We start from the raw sequence: 12,396 nt of genomic DNA on the forward strand, positions 1-12,396 counted from the left end.
TTTATGGAGAGGCGCAAACGATAAAAAATGCTCGTAATGAAGCTGCATTGCAAGCTCTAAATTATATTAACAAAACAAGGAGGAGTTCTCATTTGAAGCAATGAGTAGACAATTTATTATAGAAAATGATGATTAGATAACTTACCTTTATTTCAGGTAATTGCAAAGAACAAAATCAAATGATAAAATTACCCATTTTTATTGTGTATGAAGCTGCTCAAAAACGTAATTTGGAGGTTAACTTGGAGATAGTCTGGGCCAGCCCATAAGAAATCATTTACAACAAAATGCACGGTTGATGATTTAGAAGTCGCTGGATCAGGAAGATCGAAAAAGGATCGCTTCTGAAAATGTTACCTGGTTTAGTGAATATTCCTGAGATTGAAGGGTAAACACACAAACAGCAAGAAAACTCTAAAACTCCTCTCCAGCAACCAACGAAGTCCAAAAATAAAAATAGGAAAACAAAATTGTAGACTATTTTCGATATGATTGATAGAATGTTTGACAATGTGGTAGATTTTGACAACGGTCTTATTGGTAAAGTACAAGGCATGTCAGAGGTAATTTAAATTAGTTTTTATGATATCAAGTGTATTTTTATAGTCTATTTTCAGGATGATGCCAATTCCAACAAATCTTAAAATTAGGTCACCTTTTAAACTTAGAAGTACAATATACTGAGTTCCTTGAGAATGAACAACACTACGCAGTCTTATGATTGGGAACAATATAAGCTTTTGTAAGAAATTATTGATACAGAGTTTTTTAAAGCCTTTTTCCTTACATTATTATTTAGATGTGCTTGAGTGAAGGCGTAAATATCAAAAATTCTCGTGACCTAGTAGCTAAATATGGATTGAATGTGCTCTTTTAACTAGGATTACTAGATAAATTTTTCGAAAATTCCACAGATGTCAGGTAATTTTATTTGGTTTAAATTCGCTCGGCAACCCAAAAAACAAATTTCTACAATCTTGTCAAATGTCTGTTTCTAAACAATCGGTCTTGCCGTATCATTTTTATTTTCCCACAATCTTATTACAGATGAAAATACACTTATTTAATATTGTAGTAATATTTTGGACATAGAATTATTCCAAGATTGATATATAGGAGACAATCAACATAGAAGATGAGAAAAAGGATTCTGAACTGTGACTTTATGTGTTATTTAGTATTATATTTATGTTATAAGACCGATTTTCACAAAATTACATTTATAGATATAAGTTACTTTGTTGGCAAAGGTTAATAAATAAAAATTGCTCTGAGCTCAGTTTATTTTGATATATTTTGTTTGAACCTCTGAGTTGGACTTTGATTTTTTGAGTAAGGTATTTCTGTTACCTTTAATTATACAATTCCCTGTTAAAATAAAAGAAAATGAGTTTGCATTTAGGGAATTCGTTGAAAATATCTAAAATTTCATTTTAATTCGGAATATTTAATTAATTTGTCGAAAATAAATTTTATAAGATATTTTAAATTTTATAGCTTAAAATGATTATATGTAATGATACAATTATTGTCTGGAGCTTTATTTTATTTATAGTATATTGTGAAGTAACCTTTGAACTCTTAAATATAACTAATCATATTTTCTAGTCCAGCAGTTGGGTTAAATAGGAATATATTCGGATCAATTTTCTAAGATAACACACTATATTTCATTCATCCAAGAGAAGAAGATCCAAGATGGAAAGGTAATTTTAATATAAAATGCACTATGATTCAGCTCTTTTTTCATTAAAACATAATTTATTCTATATTATTGCTATAATAATAAATAAAAAAGGTTCTATTTTTAACAACTACCTTTTAAGTAAGAAAAGAAGACATCGTTATCCCGTAGATTAATATTGATAATTTGAGTGACATATTAAGAAAATTGTACAATATATATTATTATGAATGAAACATTATATAACCAATTATTTTATTGATATCATTTTTATTATTTTACCTGTCTGTCTGTCGATTTATATATTGAATAAATGATATTTCGTCAGGAACTCCGATGTTTAATCACGGGAACTATATCGTCCCGCTGGGACACGTTATTCGGTGGTTGGAAGAGCAAGCTGAGGCCGTGGGCCCGGGTTATGCACCTTCCGAAGTCCTGTACAACGATGACGGGAGCGTTAAAGATATCGCGACGAATGATTCAAACATAAACCGGGTGCGCGGAGCACACCATCGGCTGGCCCTTGGATAAGAACACCTACGGAGGATCCTTTCTGTATCATTTAACGACGAGGTATCCCTGATCGCTGTCGGGTTTGGATTACATCAATCTGTACCTGAGCCCGTACAAGGAATTCCAAAAGTACTGAATATCCAAAGATCGGTAATGCGGTAATGTTCGTTTCTTCGCAGGTTCAAACACCATCCGTTCATAAAGCATCACTTCGAAGACGGCAATAGGATCTCACCAGGGCACCGGCAGTTTTCACAGTATCCCCAATCTCACTTTTCCTGGAGGATGCTTAGTAGTCTTTGCCACGGGTTTTATTACCTTGCCGAAAGTTAGTTAAAAGGATTGTACCTAATGAAAAATTAGAGCATTACACAAAAATAAGTTTTTTTTATTAATGAATTGTTTAAAAGTTCATAAAATAATCACCCAAATGTCATCAAAACACAACTGGAATCTTTTAAAGTCAACTAAAAGCGTACATATAGTGTATAACACAAATTATGTTATGCAACACTTTAAACTCGCAAAATCCGGTCAAACGAAACTTAGGCATCTTCGACGGACTCGAAGATTGTTATTGTCCCGCTGGTGTGTATGAGTTTGTGCCACTCGATTCTGGAGAGGGCCATCCACCGTAAGACGTGCAACATCAAGGACCCCAGCCAGAATAACTGGGTGGTCCCAGAAGGAGGTCGCGGCCCAGCTTACAACGCAATGTAAGGACCAATGAGATTTAACATTTTCCTATATCTTTTTATTTATATTGTATTAGTTAAGAAGATACAATTTTTGTATACAAATAAACTTTATATTGTAGTTCTACCAGTATCGGTGACTAGCTTGATTCATCCCTTGTTTCTTCCTTTAGCTCTTCTCTTTCTTTGAACTGATTCTCGGCCGCTCTGTAATGTTCTGGCCAGTCTTTTGGTTGCTTATTTCCATACATCTGTAAATCAATAATAACCTGACAATGTGCTTATAAGTCAACTGAAATTGTTACCTCACACACGAACTGTAAAACCTTCATCTTTGAGATTTCAATTTCAGCTCGAATCCCCCATTGGAAAGTTTGTATTTTCGTTTTCTCATCAAACTCACAGTGAAGGTAATAATTCTTTATCAAGGTTTCTCTTATATATTCTTTGACTTTACCGAAAAATGGATGCTCAACTTCTACATCAATATCCAAGGACTTCAGGAAACTATAAAGGGATTCTGAAATAATAAATCAACAATATAAAAACAATAAAGGAATGGTATCGTAGAGCTCACTGTCTGATACTGGCGCGTTTGTCATAAATATATGGGATAAAATTAATAGAGTCAGTATCTTGTGAGCAGCATTTGGTACATTTGAACCAGTTTCATAACTAGAAACACATTCTTCCTCTTCATCGGAATAATTTACAGAAGGCAACATACTAATTAAAAAATAAATTTTTTTTTTCATTTTTACATCATCATATTCAGTAAGTGTGTAACCATATACCTAAAAATGTATGCAAAACAATATCAACAACATCCATATAACAATAATAATACCAACATTTTCCAGAACCTTAATTGCTTGTTGTATAACACTATCCACGCATTGGCCCTTTTTGTGAATTACATTTTGATTTAATTCGGATCTGGTATAAAATGAATTTTCGTCAGCTTTAAGAATAATGTACCTGACTACATCATTGATTATATTTTCTGTATTTTGATCCGGTACGTCTGGATCAGTCTGTGATTTGGTTTTTTGAGACCCGCTAACTGATCTTCGCTTCTTCGACATTTTTACGACTTGAAGAACTTTAAAATCGTGTATCAGCTATCTCCATACAGCACTATCAACACAAAAATTTAAATAACTAGCCGCTAGGGATGCAGAAAAAATATCGATATTTTTTTGTCGATATATCGAAATTTTTAGATGATATAATTTCAGAAGATTAAGTACAATTAAAAAAAACTTTCAAATCGGAACTTACTTTTAAACATTTAGTGAATTCTGGTACTTAATTTTAATGGTTTATCAAAAATACCGTTATTCCTTAAGAGTTTTAGAAAAAAATATTTTTTAGGCTAATATTTGACTATGTTTATTTTCAATTAAAAATATACATACATTTTTTTGTAAAATATCGATATATCTTATACTTATTGCAAAAAATATGGATATTTTTCCTTCGACATATCGATATTTTTTGTGGCCAACATGCCTACTAACCACTACAAAATATGCAAAATCTAATGCACGGCTTGGCTTTTTATTTTAATTCTTAATGTCAGACGAGTATGTTCGATCCCTTTCCTATATAAATTGTAAGAGAGGAAAGGACGGATATAATTGCTTGGAGCAATTAATTTAATATTTGCTTATATTTTACAACCTTAGTATACGCGAGACGGAGATGTACGTATTCCTTCACGTACTAACTTTAAAAAAGAAAAAGAAAAACATTACTGAATACTATTAATATATCTATAATACTTACATTTTAAAGGAAGTGGAGTTACTTTTATATTTGAATGTTCTGAGATGAATTGCTATTTTTAAACAATATACTAAATAAATATAAACAATACAATACAACTTAAACTAAACATGTATTACTATGTGATATATAACATGTATTACAATAACCATGAATTAAAAATGATCGCACAATAACTACTAGAGCTTTTTAAAATAAAATTAATGCTTTATTTATTATCGGACAGAAATATTTTCTAACAAAAACCGAGGGTGTTAGATACACACCAAAAAGTCAATCAAAAGAAATATTACCTATTACTTATTTGTCATTCACAATTTTAATTTTTTACCCTATTACATTAACAATCTTGAAAAATGTCGTTCCAAAGTGTTGCTATATTAATATACAATATATTTTTATTTAGAAGCAAACTACCAAAAAAATCATAAAACTAAATATATTATATATAAATCTAGGAAAGCATAAATTCGGTATACATTTTTGTCAAGGTCGCGCCTAGGACGACAGAGTCAGAACGTTAAAAAGCAGTCGAATGAAACTAGTAGAACCGAAAATAGTAACTAAAAGTACACGACTCAAAAACAGTCGATAGTAAAAAGTAATACAATCAGTCGAACCGAAACTAGCGACTGATTAGCCATAGTTCCCAACGCTAATTATGTTCTAATAAAAAAGTGCATTTCCTTACTGCCCCAACTAAAATTGAATTAGTGTTGGTAACTATCGAATAAAAACAGTCGATTCGACCACTATTTTTTAAGTTAATCATGTTTCTCCCATAATAAAGTTAAGTGAGTAATTTAAAAATGATGTTACTAACATTTGTCTTAAAAATATCTTCAATATATGCCCGAAAATATATTTGATTTATAATAATCATTGAAGTAATTTACGTCTGCATATTAAAGTATACGCAAAATATATCATGAGCTAACACTTACTAACCATTTTCAAATTCCATTTAATAAAACCTAAGTATTGAAACATTTAAAATTTATACATTATAACAAAGGCGTCATAAGTGAGATTATTTTTAAAATTGTAGAATAACAATCAGCGCACCTAAAAGCAAATATACATATATATTCTCTTATTCTTCCCTTTTATATAATAAACATAAATATGGAATATTCAATGAAGTAAAAACTGTTCGTATATTAAAAACTTTTAGTTTAATTTCTTCTAGTAATTTGATATACGTAAAATATTATCATAACAATTAAAATATACAACACTACTGTCTCTGAAGGTGATTTGATCGGTGGTACGAAAATGTTTCAATACATCAAGAATCAAGATTTCAGTTCACCATCAACCATTCCTGCACATTAAAAATACATTATAAACAAAATCAGTTTTAGAGCATTACCTTACCCCACGGTATTTTGATTTTTTTCATATAAAAACCATAAATCTTCACATTAAAAGCACAAATCAAATTAAATGCACTGTTATTCTGTTATTATTAAAGAAACCGAATAATAACGTTAAAAAGCAGCAATAGAACTGACATAACACAAAATAAACCCAATATTTAATTCAAATAAAACCTAGAATAGAGCGGAAAAAACGTTTAGAGTGGGGAGTTGAGAATTAAAGTGATATATGCAACCAATCCTACAAGCTAAAGGAAATGGCGTGAATTTCAATAATAAAAAAATCATGCTAAATGTCAAATCAACAAAATCAAAATACATGCACATTTATATCGTTTATCCTGATAAAACCTACCATTAACTTGACCCCTTATTACTTGACTCATTATATCCTGACCCCGACCCTTCTACAAAACCCTGGATCATTTATCCATAATTTTTGATTCATTATAATGAAGTATTTGGTAGATAAATCATATGAGAAATAAGGGAATTTTTTAAATTTGCTCATACATTCTGCAACCATACATATCACAAATTAATAGTTATAAAAAAGTTTATTTATTTTATAAAATATTTTTTCATGATAAACGATTTAATAGCTGGCTTAGTTGCCGCAGTAGTAAAGGCGACAGGATGGTCCCCCTGTTGCGATAGTCGCGAGTTCGAATTCTGCTGGGGCATGTAAGTAAATTTGTGATGTTTGTGAATGCCCTTAGGTAAGAGTACAAAATCCGACAAGGAAAATGATCCCAGTCACGCCAGTAACCAGGCTGGGTAAGACGGGATGTCTTCTGGGATAATTTCTAAGTTGGCCACTCGCCAGTCAGTAGGCTTAATAATAAACTAACTTTAAAAAAGACAAGAAAAAAAATTACTGTATAGTATTATAATAATTACATGCAATAACATGCAATTTATAATTTAATTTTAAACGAAGTAGTATTACTTTTATATTTGAATGTTCTGTGGATCTGTAAAAAAGAATGGAATTTTTCTATGAAATGGAATAATACCCCACAAATATTTTATTGTATTTTAATATGTTAATTGATATTTTTAAATATGTCCGCGGCCAGAAAACATATCGATAGAAAATAATTTTAAAAAATCAATATATGGGAGGAAAAAAAATACCGAAATCTTTAGTGCAATAACTACGGTATTAAAAAAAATAAACCAATATAAACCAAATCAATAGATTAGCCAAAATTATCTATATTTTTACTAATAATATCGATAGTTTTTATCAAGAATATCGAATTTTTTTTACCCCCTACAGCTCTATATTATTATGTTAAGGTTAGTTCTAGTGTGTTTCCCCGGTTATATATGTTTTCTCTTTATATTATTTGAGTATGATTTGCTTTAATTGTATACTACTATTATTTTCCTTGTTAAGCTTAAGTTATGGATTGTTATTAAATGATATAAAAATATTTTTGGCGACAGGGACTCTATTGTTGGTAAATAGTAATGTTTATAGTTAATTCACTGGTATAAAAGGATCTATATCTGGGACGCTTTTAACTTTGAAGAATAATAGATACCTCATCGTGGTATCTTTATTCGGAAACGTGGAAAAATAATCCCTCTGTGCCAGAAACAAACCGAGTTTTAGGTTTGACTAGTGAACCAGCAGAAGACAAATCCTCATTAAGTTCTAGTCACGAATTGCTGAATGTAATGATATTACATTTTCATATGAATTAATTAACGAAGAGGTATATTAATGTGAAATTATTAGATGCAATTATATATCAAAAATTTCATTGACCTCACAATACAGGTTTTACCATCGCTTTCTATTTAGGAAATGAAAATTAAGCAGTGGATGGTAAAAGCTTGAAGAATGCTCAAAGGAAAGCTGCACAGAGGGCTCTGAAAAATACAGAATATCAACATCATTCTTTGAAGATCAAAAAGAGTGAAAAGAACCTGAAGAAACACCTGTAGCTTTACTAAACAATTTAGCATTAAAGGTAGGGATGTCTGTACAATACTCTATAATTAATGATATTTTGGTATTCAATATTTATTCAATTCATATTCATATTCATATTCATAAGGTGCCTTTTAGGAACAAATAGAAGGCAAGACTGCATCACCAGACATTTCAGAGAAAAAATCTTATTTGCATAAACTGAATGACACGGTTCATTTTAATGATACTCTTCATGTTAGAAGAAATGATTCTGACACGAAGGGACCTTTCAAAGTCCATTTTAACGTCAACGACGTCAAATTTTATGGAGAGGCGCAAACGATAAAAAATGCTCGTAATGAAGCTGCATTGCAAGCTCTAAATTATATTAACAAAACAAGGAGGAGTTCTCATTTGAAGCAATGAGTAGACAATTTATTATAGAAAATGATGATTAGATAACTTACCTTTATTTCAGGTAATTGCAAAGAACAAAATCAAATGATAAAATTACCCATTTTTATTGTGTATGAAGCTGCTCAAAAACGTAATTTGGAGGTTAACTTGGAGATAGTCTGGGCCAGCCCATAAGAAATCATTTACAACAAAATGCACGGTTGATGATTTAGAAGTCGCTGGATCAGGAAGATCGAAAAAGGATCGCTTCTGAAAATGTTACCTGGTTTAGTGAATATTCCTGAGATTGAAGGGTAAACACACAAACAGCAAGAAAACTCTAAAACTCCTCTCCAGCAACCAACGAAGTCCAAAAATAAAAATAGGAAAACAAAATTGTAGACTATTTTCGATATGATTGATAGAATGTTTGACAATGTGGTAGATTTTGACAACGGTCTTATTGGTAAAGTACAAGGCATGTCAGAGGTAATTTAAATTAGTTTTTATGATATCAAGTGTATTTTTATAGTCTATTTTCAGGATGATGCCAATTCCAACAAATCTTAAAATTAGGTCACCTTTTAAACTTAGAAGTACAATATACTGAGTTCCTTGAGAATGAACAACACTACGCAGTCTTATGATTGGGAACAATATAAGCTTTTGTAAGAAATTATTGATACAGAGTTTTTTAAAGCCTTTTTCCTTACATTATTATTTAGATGTGCTTGAGTGAAGGCGTAAATATCAAAAATTCTCGTGACCTAGTAGCTAAATATGGATTGAATGTGCTCTTTTAACTAGGATTACTAGATAAATTTTTCGAAAATTCCACAGATGTCAGGTAATTTTATTTGGTTTAAATTCGCTCGGCAACCCAAAAAACAAATTTCTACAATCTTGTCAAATGTCTGTTTCTAAACAATCGGTCTTGCCGTATCATTTTTATTTTCCCACAATCTTATTACAGATGAAAATACACTTATTTAATATTGTAGTAATATTTTGGACATAGAATTATTCCAAAATTGATATATAGGAGACAATCAACAAAGAAGATGAGAAAAAGGATTCTGAACTGTGACTTTATGTGTTATTTAGTATTATATTTATGTTATAAGACCGATTTTCACAAAATTACATTTATAGATATAAGTTACTTTGTTGGCAAAGGTTAATAAATAAAAATTGCTCTGAGCTCAGTTTATTTTGATATATTTTGTTTGAACCTCTGAGTTGGACCTTGATTTTTTGAGTAAGGTATTTCTGTTACCTTTAATTATACAATTCCCTGTTAAAATAAAAGAAAATGAGTTTGCATTTAGGGAATTCGTTGAAAATATCTAAAATTTCATTTTAATTCGGAATATTTAATTAATTTGTCGAAAATAAATTTTATAAGATATTTTAAATTTTATAGCTTAAAATGATTATATGTAATGATACAATTATTGTCTGGAGCTTTATTTTATTTATAGTATATTGTGAAGTAACCTTTGAACTCTTAAATATAACTAATCATATTTTCTAGTCCAGCAGTTGGGTTAAATAGGAATATATTCGGATCAATTTTCTAAGATAACACACTATATTTCATTCATCCAAGAGAAGAAGATCCAAGATGGAAAGGTAATTTTAATATAAAATGCACTATGATTCAGCTCTTTTTTCATTAAAACATAATTTATTCTATATTATTGCTATAATAATAAATAAAAAAGGTTCTATTTTTAACAACTACCTTTTAAGTAAGAAAAGAAGACATCGTTATCCCGTAGATTAATATTGATAATTTGAGTGACATATTAAGAAAATTGTACAATATATATTATTATGAATGAAACATTATATAACCAATTATTTTATTGATATCATTTTTATTATTTTACCTGTCTGTCTGTCGATTTATATATTGAATAAATGATATTTCGTCAGGAACTCCGATGTTTAATCACGGGAACTATATCGTCCCGCTGGGACACGTTATTCGGTGGTTGGAAGAGCAAGCTGAGGCCGTGGGCCCGGGTTATGCACCTTCCGAAGTCCTGTACAACGATGACGGGAGCGTTAAAGATATCGCGACGAATGATTCAAACATAAACCGGGTGCGCGGAGCACACCATCGGCTGGCCCTTGGATAAGAACACCTACGGAGGATCCTTTCTGTATCATTTAACGACGAGGTATCCCTGATCGCTGTCGGGTTTGGATTACATCAATCTGTACCTGAGCCCGTACAAGGAATTCCAAAAGTACTGAATATCCAAAGATCGGTAATGCGGTAATGTTCGTTTCTTCGCAGGTTCAAACACCATCCGTTCATAAAGCATCACTTCGAAGACGGCAATAGGATCTCACCAGGGCACCGGCAGTTTTCACAGTATCCCCAATCTCACTTTTCCTGGAGGATGCTTAGTAGTCTTTGCCACGGGTTTTATTACCTTGCCGAAAGTTAGTTAAAAGGATTGTACCTAATGAAAAATTAGAGCATTACACAAAAATAAGTTTTTTTTATTAATGAATTGTTTAAAAGTTCATAAAATAATCACCCAAATGTCATCAAAACACAACTGGAATCTTTTAAAGTCAACTAAAAGCGTACATATAGTGTATAACACAAATTATGTTATGCAACACTTTAAACTCGCAAAATCCTGTCAAACGAAACTTAGGCATCTTCGACGGACTCGAAGATTGTTATTGTCCCGCTGGTGTGTATGAGTTTGTGCCACTCGATTCTGGAGAGGGCCATCCACCGTAAGACGTGCAACATCAAGGACCCCAGCCAGAATAACTGGGTGGTCCCAGAAGGAGGTCGCGGCCCAGCTTACAACGCAATGTAAGGACCAATGAGATTTAACATTTTCCTATATCTTTTTATTTATATTGTATTAGTTAAGAAGATACAATTTTTGTATACAAATAAACTTTATATTGTAGTTCTACCAGTATCGGTGACTAGCTTGATTCATCCCTTGTTTCTTCCTTTAGCTCTTCTCTTTCTTTGAACTGATTCTCGGCCGCTCTGTAATGTTCTGGCCAGTCTTTTGGTTGCTTATTTCCATACATCTGTAAATCAATAATAACCTGACAATGTGCTTATAAGTCAACTGAAATTGTTACCTCACACACGAACTGTAAAACCTTCATCTTTGAGATTTCAATTTCAGCTCGAATCCCCCATTGGAAAGTTTGTATTTTCGTTTTCTCATCAAACTCACAGTGAAGGTAATAATTCTTTATCAAGGTTTCTCTTATATATTCTTTGACTTTACCGAAAAATGGATGCTCAACTTCTACATCAATATCCAAGGACTTCAGGAAACTATAAAGGGATTCTGAAATAATAAATCAACAATATAAAAACAATAAAGGAATGGTATCGTAGAGCTCACTGTCTGATACTGGCGCGTTTGTCATAAATATATGGGATAAAATTAATAGAGTCAGTATCTTGTGAGCAGCATTTGGTACATTTGAACCAGTTTCATAACTAGAAACACATTCTTCCTCTTCATCGGAATAATTTACAGAAGGCAACATACTAATTAAAAAATAAATTTTTTTTTTCATTTTTACATCATCATATTCAGTAAGTGTGTAACCATATACCTAAAAATGTATGCAAAACAATATCAACAACATCCATATAACAATAATAATACCAACATTTTCCAGAACCTTAATTGCTTGTTGTATAACACTATCCACGCATTGGCCCTTTTTGTGAATTACATTTTGATTTAATTCGGATCTGGTATAAAATGAATTTTCGTCAGCTTTAAGAATAATGTACCTGACTACATCATTGATTATATTTTCTGTATTTTGATCCGGTACGTCTGGATCAGTCTGTGATTTGGTTTTTTGAGACCCGCTAACTGATCTTCGCTTCTTCGACATTTTTACGACTTGAAGAACTTTAAAATCGTGTATCAGCTATCTCCATACAGCACTATCAACACAAAAATTTAAATAACTAGCCGCTAGGGATGCAGAAAAAATATCGAT

General features: G+C 31.3%; 2 protein-coding genes across 2 annotated transcripts; both read right to left on the reverse strand.

Moving 5' to 3' along the window:
• Positions 1–2,961: 2,961 nt before the first annotated feature.
• LOC143197493 (non-structural maintenance of chromosomes element 3 homolog) lies at positions 2,962–4,005 on the reverse strand. Its single transcript, XM_076406030.1, has 4 exons — positions 3,747–4,005; positions 3,473–3,689; positions 3,201–3,415; positions 2,962–3,146 (listed from the first exon to the last, which is right to left on the reverse strand). The coding sequence occupies exons 1-4, from the start codon at positions 3,978–3,980 to the stop codon at positions 3,036–3,038; spliced, it is 777 nt and encodes a 258-aa protein (XP_076262145.1). The 5' UTR covers positions 3,981–4,005; the 3' UTR covers positions 2,962–3,035.
• A 7,264-nt stretch (positions 4,006–11,269) lies between these two features.
• LOC143197491 (non-structural maintenance of chromosomes element 3 homolog) lies at positions 11,270–12,313 on the reverse strand. The gene is made up of 4 exons (XM_076406027.1): positions 12,055–12,313; positions 11,781–11,997; positions 11,509–11,723; positions 11,270–11,454 (listed from the first exon to the last, which is right to left on the reverse strand). Exons 1-4 carry the CDS (start codon positions 12,286–12,288, stop codon positions 11,344–11,346), a joined length of 777 nt encoding a protein of 258 aa, XP_076262142.1. The 5' UTR covers positions 12,289–12,313; the 3' UTR covers positions 11,270–11,343.
• Between the last annotated feature and the right edge of the window lie 83 nt (positions 12,314–12,396).

The sequence above is a fragment of the Rhynchophorus ferrugineus genome, unplaced genomic scaffold (assembly GCF_030347505.1).
Source record: "Rhynchophorus ferrugineus isolate W39M unplaced genomic scaffold, kcgeb_rfMv2 rfM5, whole genome shotgun sequence".
NCBI classification, from domain to species: Eukaryota; Metazoa; Arthropoda; class Insecta; order Coleoptera; family Curculionidae; genus Rhynchophorus; species Rhynchophorus ferrugineus.

Bases quoted from the DNA above. Each gene is read 5' to 3' on its own strand.
- LOC143197493 (XM_076406030.1), bottom strand. From the start codon at position 3,980: ATGTCGAAGAAGCGAAGATCAGTTAGCGGGTCTCAAAAAACCAAATCA. The intron at 3,416-3,472 runs GTGAGCTCTACG...TTATTATTTCAG, and splicing joins AAACGCGCCAGTATCAGACA to AATCCCTTTATAGTTTCCTG. The intron at 3,147-3,200 runs GTAACAATTTCA...ATTGATTTACAG, and splicing joins TTTTACAGTTCGTGTGTGAG to ATGTATGGAAATAAGCAACC.
- LOC143197491 (XM_076406027.1), bottom strand. From the start codon at position 12,288: ATGTCGAAGAAGCGAAGATCAGTTAGCGGGTCTCAAAAAACCAAATCA. The intron at 11,724-11,780 runs GTGAGCTCTACG...TTATTATTTCAG, and splicing joins AAACGCGCCAGTATCAGACA to AATCCCTTTATAGTTTCCTG. The intron at 11,455-11,508 runs GTAACAATTTCA...ATTGATTTACAG, and splicing joins TTTTACAGTTCGTGTGTGAG to ATGTATGGAAATAAGCAACC.